Source organism: Wolffia australiana, chromosome 18 (assembly GCF_029677425.1).
Source record: "Wolffia australiana isolate 7733 chromosome 18, ASM2967742v1".
Lineage (NCBI taxonomy): Eukaryota > Viridiplantae > Streptophyta > Magnoliopsida > Alismatales > Araceae > Wolffia > Wolffia australiana.
Window position 1 is genome coordinate 11,435,592 of NC_135852.1, and position 10,688 is coordinate 11,446,279.

General features: G+C 38.7%; 1 protein-coding gene across 1 annotated transcript; it reads left to right on the forward strand.

The window, feature by feature from the left end:
• Nucleotides 1–7,509: 7,509 nt before the first annotated feature.
• On the forward strand, nt 7,510–9,464 carry LOC144715284 (dihydroflavonol 4-reductase-like). The gene is made up of 6 exons (XM_078590213.1): nt 7,510–7,906; nt 7,980–8,149; nt 8,217–8,411; nt 8,500–8,659; nt 8,766–8,958; nt 9,048–9,464. The coding sequence occupies exons 1-6, from the start codon at nt 7,600–7,602 to the stop codon at nt 9,241–9,243; spliced, it is 1,221 nt and encodes a 406-aa protein (XP_078446339.1). The 5' UTR covers nt 7,510–7,599; the 3' UTR covers nt 9,244–9,464.
• The last annotated feature ends 1,224 nt before the right edge of the window (nt 9,465–10,688 follow it).

Below are 10,688 nucleotides of genomic sequence, written 5' to 3' on the forward strand. Positions count from 1 at the left end.
TGGATTTCCATGCTGCAGAACGTAATAAATTATGAGTTTACCTTTGCCTTTACTAGACATGACTCATTATCTATAGTGTGGGCATTCATTTTCTCAGAAAATGAAAAGACATATCCCCTTTCCACATCTTTCATAGAAAGAGCACTATACTGATGTGTAATGGATCTTATATATGCTTAAATGACTCTAGTAGGACCATGCATCTATTAGTTACGAATGTCATAAGTCAATATATGATAAACTTGGTCAAATCATAAGGATGACTTGTTTGGGTGACTAATTTCAATGACTAATATATGCTTCAGTTGCTAGAGAAAGAAGGCCCCCATCACATTTCAAAATTGATATAGTAAGGATAGATGGATGTTAACTGCATTTTACCCAACATTCTAGATGATAATTTTCTCTAAAAAAATGCTAAGAGGACTTATCATATAGTGTAATAATCGAATGGATTGACAAGCCTTTGGTCCAATCTTGATCACTAGGGCATATTCTAAGAGTTCTAAAAAAGACGTGGTGCTCCAAAAGGGCCTTTTGTTCCATGTAAGTAAAGTACCAACATGAACTATAGGAGGTGATTCGTAAAGGTTGGATAACTAACTGAAGGAGTATTTACTGGCCAAGATCCTAACCATGCAGTAAATTTGTTTCAAAAGCACTTATTTACTAGCCAAGGGTCAAACAATGCCTAGAACTTATCCCAGACCTTCATATTTTCTTCATTGACATGCTTTGAACCAAGAAACACTAGTGAAAGAATTGATCATCATTGAGTTGTCTGGACCATAAGAATCACACACAATTATTCTGAGCTTAGAATAAAGAGGGATATCAGATTCATTGTCAGAGTGTTTTGTGCATGGTCATAAGGATGTATCAGTTTAAAATCCATACTTGTGACTAAAATTGGAGCTTCAAATTTTGCTAGATTATTTCTTTATTTTTCCGATGAAGCATCAAATAATGATACTGGGAGGGTCTGAGGAATATGGGGAACCCAAACAAGTCAAATTGTAGTTTTCCTTGCAAGAACCTTGTGCGGTTTTGTGTATGATGTATGTGCTATTTAGTTGTAGATGATCCAACCATTGAGTTTTTCTTTGCTATGTTTGCAGACCAAAAACCTGCTTTATGCAATAGCTGTATTTATTACTCATTTAATGTATCATTTACATACGTAAATGAAGAGTATTTTGCATCAATTACAAAGAGAGCATGAGAGAGAAAGTGGTTAACCAATTTTCAAATGATTTGTTCAAATAAGGTCTTGAGTGATTGCTAGTGAGGAGATCTGGAAAGGACTTCTTCAACCAGTATTAAAATGGTCTGTGAGAAGGGATCAAATTGCCAAAGATCTCACATGCCCATGAAGAACTGAGTAGATTTTCCATTCACAAACAGGGAGAACTGATTACCCCTAACACCAGCATAAATAAGAGTAATCAGCTTAGTGGGAAGAAAGATTAGTTTGTCAATAGGGGGAAACCACTGAACCAAAGTGGTGTCATTCTCCAAGTCAAGCTGGTGATGATATTAGGCTCCAATGTATGTGATAAGCCAAAAATAGGGGTGAATTTTACTAAATATTAATTCCTTGTCGTTGTCAATTTCAGCTTATGCAATAAAATTTATAAAAACCCTGCTTAAGATGTGTAGTATAAGTAAAGGTATCGTCCAAGTGAATATAGTAAGAAATTCAATTTGATGATTTTCTTGATAATTCAACCGTAATTAGAGTTAATTTGATCTTCAACGAAGATCAAATCGACCTTATTAGACAAGGAAGTTAGAAAGGGGGGTAGAAGAGATGAAAGGACTAGAAGAAATATGGGGCTCTAAATTGAATTATTTGATCCAATTGAAAGGATCAAAGAATACAATTAGAGAGATTAAAGAGACAATTTTGATTTGTTTTGGTTGGTTCTGTAGGCTTGATAATTCAGAAATAACTACTCTATTGGACAATAAAATGGGAAATTTAATCTCCTAAAACTTTAACCTTTTTCTTAGTATGCACTTGGAATAGCTAGGTAAATCTCTTAATGTCTCCTCTCAATCCTATTAAGGGCTTGTACATTCCGCTCAAGCCAAGCGATTTAGAAGTACAGACAAAAATCAAGAAGAACGATCAAGAAATTAAACTAACATCATCCAAAATACACCAAAAATTCAAATATAAAGAAGGAAAAAGTACAAAACAGGTTGATCCAAGCTGGCGTTCTCTCTGTCTTGCAGCTGTGATAGAGCACCATCCAGAATGAACTTCTCCTCTCAAAATTCAGCTTTTATACTTAGGTTACATGGTAAAAAATACTATTTTACCCTTATTTAGTAATTAATTTTTATCTATCAATGTAGGCTTTATCTAAATTATCCAGATATAGAAAGAGGAGCTCAAGACGAGCAAATCCATAAAACAATCATCTCAATTGGACTTCAGGATCAAAAGTTATGAATAAATGAATCTAAACCAATTTTAGCGATTGGATTTAAATTCATTTATTTATTAATTTCTTTCTTAACACACCATGATGTGTCGGATGCGGATTGGTTGGCAAAAACTTGAATCTATTTTCGGGTTGAATCTGCGAGTGCCATGTACCCCTGTCTTGGAACCAGAAATAAAGAAAAAACAATAAAAAACAACATAGTAAATAGCAATTTCCACGTATGTGTACACTCTTCATAATTTAAACCAGTCAAAAGGTGCCACGTCACCTCCCGTGCAAGTGCTTTGCATGCACCGCATGGGAGGTGAGCTTACCTCCTGGAGAGAGATTGGCCTGAAATTTTGCAAAACAGCCCCTGATTAAGTTAAGTACACATGCACAAAACGGCGCTGCTCAGAAAATATTTGTGTATATATATTCTTTTCGCTTTCTCTCTCCTCCTTCTTCTCATAAAAACCATTAAAAAATTATTGAATAATTTCAATAAAACCCTGTAGCTCTTGTAATTGCTTACAACCACGACCGAGAGTCGTTTAAAGGGCATAGTTACAGAAAAAATTCAAGAAAAACCCCTTGACTTTAGAAATTGCTTAAAAACTCATATTTTCCACATAAATATATCCTTTTCCTATTTAAAATTCATTGCTTCCTCAAATAAGTTCCCAAAAAATCCAATAAAATCATAGAAAATTCTAGAAAATATAGAAATACATTAATTAACATCAAACTTAAGTTTTAAACCTACCATTTTCATTTAAACATATGATTACAACCCTATTTTAAACTCTTTAAATATGTAAAAATGTGCTAATTTCTTGAACTAAAGATCTAATTTAGGGTGTTATCAATATGGTAGGTATGAGATTGCATTAGGCATGGACTAGTAACATATTATCTTAAATCAATATTCCTTAATAAAGCCACATTATTCAGGTGATATTCGTCTATTATAAAGCATATCGGTAATGATATTAGATCAAATCATGTCGCATAAGTTACAAAGAAAAAAGGTTTAAAAGTCCAAACAAAATGTGACGATTCCACCCTTTCACATGCATCTGGGTATTTGCCAGCTGATTACTGAAGTTCTCTATAGAAGAAGAATAAATATCTCCAATCTTATGGCTTAACACAAAGCTATAAAAATCTTCATGTTGAACCATGTGGATAAAAATCTCAAGAGGTTTAGAATCCTAGAGCTTTATTTCGTTCCAAAAATTATCAGGGTATGGTTATATTAGCAAGGAAAGATCATAATGAGTTAAGGGCATTGCAATGTCTCAATTCTTTTAGACTAACTAGAGTAATAGAAATGAAATAGGCACTCATACATATGATCTCTTCCATGTTACTTGCTCCATCATTTTTAGACCTCGCATATTTGTGGTAGTGTAGTCAAAGCTGATCGATATATGAAAACACCTTCATACATTGACTTTCTTGGACTCCTTTTATGTGTTTGAAACACCTTATAAAAAATAAACAAAGGTCAGCTATGCTGAGGAATACCTCTCAAGTTTCTCTCAAGTTTTTCCCAAGCATGGTCAAACATTAATTTTTTCTGAAGTTGGATGCAGAGATAGGGATTTTCATGACAGGTTTTCAATAAAGGTTAAAATTTGGAAGCATGCAAGTCATAAAAAATCACAACATATCTTCAAATACTCCACCTAAAGAATACCTCTCTAATTTCACCTGAAAATTTTGGCTAAAAGAAATGTGGGTAGCACAAGCTGGAACCCAGATCCAAAAGTTGTGTATTGGGATGCCACAAAATGGATGCCGAATAATGATGTCTTGCACTTCTCTCACATGGGCTTTTTTACTTAACTTCATGTTATTTATCATGAGAACTCCTTCCAATTTTCCTCCATATCTGATACAAGTGAAAGCACCAGCTTGCTCAGATTGCATCCCATTAATGAATTTGAACCAATCTTATCAAACAAATTAGATTCACAATATTTGACTGGTAGTGAAACAACTTTCATTGAAAATATTGGTTCTATAACCGATATATCATCTGATGATCATGGCATTATGAGTCCTAAGATGGCATCCTCTTATGATCACTCAGATCCTCCTAATGTTTTGGAATCTCCCTCTCACTCCGATCCAATTGTACTCACTAATATTTACCATGAGTTGTTACCTACTGTATATTCTTGTCCTGAACCAGTGATCATCTTCAAGATATCTACCTTCAGGAGAGACTGGACCCTAACTCATGCTAATCTAAACCTATACTAATTATCATATGAAACAAAGTCAAAGCAATTAACTTAATATGTGATAACTAATAAAATAGATCTGCATCTAAGCATAAATATTGGATGCGAGCCATGAATTCAGAACACCAACCTTTCCTGTATAATCACATCTGGGAGGTAGTTCCAAATGGAGATAAATTTTAAAATATAAACCAAAAGATAACATTGATAAGTACAAAGTGCATTTAGTGGGAATGTTTATAATCAGCTAGAGAAAATTTTAGTCCAGTTTTTGAACATACGACTACTTGTTTTGCTTTTCTACATGGAAAATTCCATAAACTATCAACATCAAATGATCTGATAGGTCAAAATATCAAAATTACCCCAGTCATCTCTGACATCCTAAGAAATCAATATATAGTATAAAGAAATCACCTAGAGCTTGGTTCACTGAACTCACCACCTTCTGTCATACTCTCCATTTTATTTGTTATCTTTGGTTCTGAAGCCAATAGATGTTTGTTATCTAAAGTTCAGCATGTTGATCACATATTTATGTCGATCTATGTTGATGATACTTTGATCACCTAGAGTTGGGTTCACAAAAATCACCTCCTCCCATCATACTCTTGGTTTAACTTGCTCTAAAACCGATAGATCTTGGTTATTTAGAGTTCATCATGTTGATCACATATTTATGTTGATCTATGTTGATGATACTTGGATCATAGTCCCTAATGATTTCAGAAAAGAGAATATAGTGCAGAATCTACATTCTCAATTTGCTTTTAACAAAGTTTTTCTTTCATGACCCGACTGGTTCTTTGGTAGTCCAAACTTATCCACTACGCTGATAACCTTCGGAACCTTAGAAACACTAAGGTTCTGAAAGAACGTTTGTTGAGCATTTCTAAGTTTCCATTGAGTACTTTGATCATACGTGGTCTTCGTTCAACTTCGAGCTCTAACACAGTTCTTGAAGAACCCCCACCGCTCGTGTTGCCTTCCCCGAGGCATCACACTTAACCTAAAAAAACAAAAACTTTGTAAGTGCTTTTCTCTTTTCAGTAGCTCGAAGCTACGCTCCCCTTCCTCCAGTCTTCGTTCAACTTCGAGCTCTAACACAGTTCTTGAAGAACCCCCACCGCTCTTGTTGCCTTCCCCGAGGCATCACACTTAACCTAAAAAAACCCCTAGAGCATGTCGAATTTTCATTGGGAAAAACCTCATCTCCTGGAGCTTGCAGTAACAGCCCTAGTCGCCCGATCGGTCAAAGAAGTCGAATACAAGGCTTTCTACAATACTGTTTGCAAAATTATCCCGGATTTCATCTAGACTGACGGAACTTCAGATTGCAGCCGAGTCTTCTCCCGCCCGTGGATCTGATAACATTGGAACTACATATGTCAGAGTAAATCTGGTGTTTCATCCAAGTACAAAATTTATACAGATAAATTTCCACTTTGTTCAGCAGAAGGTTATGGCAAAAAATCTTCGAATCTGATTCGTCAGCAGCAAAAACCAGTTAGATGATGCGCTCATGAAACGACCTCTCAGGATTCAATTCACGCTGCTCAAAGACTAGCTCAATGTATATGTTCTGCAGTTGTGCTTTAAAGGGTGTGTTGAGGAGTTAGCAACTTAAAGCACCGTCAGCAGCCTTTCAGAGAGTCCATCGACCAATAGGACTTAAGTTAAAAGAACACATACCCCTATTTTCGTTCAGAAAAACAGCGGCTAAGATTCAATCTAGGAACATATATATAGTTAAAATCAAATATAAATGGCCAGAATTCAACCTATATAGGAAACACGTAGACCGTCAGTATTTAATCTAGATCTAGCGATTATCAAACGTTATACCTCTAAGGATTATAACGGCTAGTATGTTTATAGAAATACAAACATACTTGAAATGAAATAATTCGTTGGAATACAATTCTTCGAAGGATCTTCCTCCCTCTCTCTCTCTGTATCTGTCCCTCCGTCTCTCTCTCTCTCTGTCTCTGTCTGTCTGTCTCTGTCTCTGTCTCTCTCTGTCGGTCTCTGTCTCTGTCTCTCTCTGTCTCTCTCGGTCTCTCGGTCTCTCTCTCTCTCTATCGGTCGCTCTCTCTCTCTCTCTCTCGGTCTCTCTCTCTCGGTCTCTCTCTCTCGCTCTCTCTCTCTCGCTCTCTCTCTCTCTCTCTCTCTCTCTCTCTCTCTCTCTCTCTCTCTCTCTCTCTCTCTCTCTCTCTCTCTCTCTCTCTCTCTCTCTCTCTCTCTCTCTCTCTCGCTCTCTCTCTCTCTCTCTCTCTCTCTCTCTCTCTCTCGCTCTCTCGCTCTCTCTCTCTCTCTATCGGTCGCTCTCTCTCTCTCTATCGGTCTCTCCCTCTCTCTCTGTCTTTGCGTCTGCTCTCCCTCTTTCTCTCTGTCTCTGTCTTTCTCTGACCCTCCCTCTCTAATCCTTCTCTTCTTGTTCTTGGCAAGCTCGGTCGATTCTGAACAGCATGTTTATCTTTTTAGGAGAGGCTGTTGTTCTATTTGTGTTTCCATTGATCCTCACTATTTGTATGTGCAGTCCACGAGATTGTTTTAAGTCCCACGTTTATCAGACGTTCGTTTTTAAGCTTTCAAATGGTATTTATTTTTTACTTATCCAGATAGAGAGAAAGATAGAAGAGTGTGAAAAAGGAGAGCGACAGAGAGAGAGAGAGAGAGAGAGAAGATAAGATAAACTAGAGCAAATATGGGGGGAGAGGGGGGTCGGTGTGGGGCTGGCCCCGTTTTATCGGGAAGCCGGAAACGGGGTCCAATCTCCCGTTTTCCCCGAGCTTGGACAGAAACGGCGATAGAAAAGTTTGGACACCAGTGATGGCGAACTGTAGTGTGCACGGGACGTGGACTGACCGACACAATGTTAGGTGCCACGCCCCATGAAGGAGTAGGTGGTAGCCATGAGCTGGATATCAGGACTGGCAGCGCGACCCGCAGATGGCGCCGCGATAAGGATGGTGGGAGTAGTAGCACGTTGCTGTACTTCGCCGCAGATACTATATATTTCCGCTCCCCCCGGCGCGGTAGACAAATGGTACTATTTTCTTTTATACTCGATATCTGGCTCCAGACGAAACAGAAGGCCGTCCACGATGACCAATGCCCGCACAGTGTGTGTCACAGGGGCCGCTGGATACGTAGGCTCCTGGTTAGTCATGAGGCTTCTGGAGAAGGGTTACACTGTCAGAGCGACAGTAAGGGATCCCGGTAAGCACCGTCGAATTGAAATTCTAGTCGGCTTCACGATCTAAGTGATAGATAAGAGCTGACCACTGTCCAGGCAACATGAAGAAGATAAGGCATCTCCTCGATCTACCAGACGCAGAAAAAAGGTTGACACTGTGGAAGGCAGACCTAGCCGAGGAGGGTAGCTTTGACGATCCAATCCAGGGTTGTGATGGAGTCTTTCATGTAGCGACACCCACGGACTTCGAGTCGACGGACCCTGAGGTAAACACACTTCCGTTCATGCATTAAGTGCAGTTCAAGGCCGCGCGTACTCATGCGTCCTTTTCAGAATGAAGTTATAAAACCGGCGGTTGACGGGATGTTCAACATACTGAGATCGTGCTTGAAGGCGAAAACCGTCCGACGAGTTGTCTTCACGTCGTCGGCTGGGACGGTCGTCATGCATGAGACCCGCAAGTCTCTCTACGATGAGAATTCTTGGAGCGACGTTGAATTTTGCAGGTCCGCCAAGATGACTGGATGGGTGAGCAACCGTTTTTTTAGTCTTCCTTCATATTCACCATGCTCGATCCTGCAGCCACCGGGGCGTAAATGTTTCTTTCTCTTCGCAGATGTACTTTTTGTCCAAGACACTTGCAGAGCAGGCAGCATGGGACTTTGCGGAAAAGAATAATATTGACTTTATCAGCATCATACCCACACTGGTTACTGGCCCTTTCATTACGCCCACTATGCCTCCAAGCATGCTCACCTCCCTCGCTCTAATAACAAGTATTTTCCTGAAACCTTGGGCTTGTGATATTCGTTGAATTTTTTCAGCGTTGGTAGTGTAGAAAATGGATAATCCTTCTTAGAAGACTGATGTTTCTTCGCAAAGGGAACGAGCCACACTACTTCATCCTCAACCCAGTTCAGTTCGTGCACCTCGATGACCTCTGTGCCGCGCACATCTTCCTGCTAGAGAATCCCGAGGCCAAGGGCAGGTACATCTGCTCTTTCCGCGACGTCACGATCACTGTATTGGCCGACGTGCTCAGAAAACGCTATCCAGAGTTCGACATTCCCACCGGGTGAGCTCCTCATATATTTAAACAACAACCCGTGAGCTGGTTTAACAGTAGACAAATGTTCACTGCAACTCTGCGGATGGAGGGTGCAGGTTCGGAGACATGAAGGTGTCCGATATCATCGGCTTCTCGTCCAAGAAGCTCACGGATCTAGGATTCTCCTACAAGTACACACTCGAGGATATGTTCGACGGAGCAATCCAGTCTTGCCGAGAGAAAGGGCTGTTGGTGGTCCCTGAAAAAAACACAATTTCTACCGAGTGCACTAAAAATCCGACAGAAGACTGACCCATATCCACATATACGCGGACCTGTATCCAGCTGGCATACTCAAACAGTTTCAGTGACACGCTGATCCGGATCCGGCCAGCAAGCAAGAATAATAAACGTATTGCATCTTTAAGAATTTCGTAGTTCTGTTTTTATGTTAGATGTGACTAAGCAAAACCGGGTGTTTCAGTTGTCATGTACTTTGATTTCACTTTAATCAAATAATAAGGTTATCTCTACATGGAAGGGTGATAAACATAAATCTGAATAAGAATTATAGTAGCACAGGAGAATATATTATGATAATATCAATAAATTACTATCATGGATTGGTATGACCATAGATGGTATGAGGGAGTTTAATAGCTTTTTCAGAGAATATTTCTGCCACGCCTATAAATGCTCGCTCCACGCCTATAAATGCTTGCTCCATGCCTATAAATACTGTTGAACACTACATTTAATAAATAACATCTCCCCGGGTGACATCTAGGGCATGGCTGGGTCGGTCTACGGGCACAACTCTAGGCGTTGGTTGTGCTTGGGCCGTGTTTTTTGCCAAAAAAATCGTTCTATCTTCAGATGGCATGAGTGTGTGATATTCTATCATCAAGCCACTCCTAGAATGACTTATAATATGGTCAACTATCAAACCCTGAACCAGGTATTCATGTGAATGATTTTAGTGGACTTTTGCTAAAGAGAACCCACTTTTCTACTTAGGGTCTCTATGCTTAGTAGTTATAGGATCAACCATACTCAACATATTACTAGAATCAAAAAGTGGTATTCAACCCTGATACTGTCTTTCTCTAAGTGATCAACGAATGATAATCTCATTATAACTCACTAATCAATTTATATATTCTTTGACATATCTTCAAAACATTCATTGCACATGAGTAACAAATTCATTATTACTCATGTGCAATGTTTAAAGAATGGTATTTAAGCATTGGACATGAGTAATAAGGATTTTTTTATGTCAATAAACTTAAATGAGTATTAATGAATCAATAACTTTATTTTATTAACTTGGAGATATTAACTACAAAAATATCCCACTTGGACTAAATCCTATCAATATAAGGTAATGAAACTATGATAATGAGTGTGATGGAAGACCATCCAGTCGAGCGCGTCTAGACTTGTTACCAGCCACTTTATGGAGCCCAAGTTGACGTGGAAAACCTTATAAGTCAGTGGCTTTATGAAAAGGTATGATATGTGTTGACAGAACCTTTTCCTTTGTGATATATTTTCACAATCATTTCTCTAATCAAGTGAAAGTGACTCAAAATGTGCTTTGTTATGATGAGGCCATGGCCTTACTTTTGCTATTGCAATATTATTACCACACAATAATGGAATAGGATCAACATCAAAGTAACAAAACCAAGGTCTGTGATATATTTATTTAACCATACATCTACCTTGGGGGCCATAGATGTAGAAAATAGTTT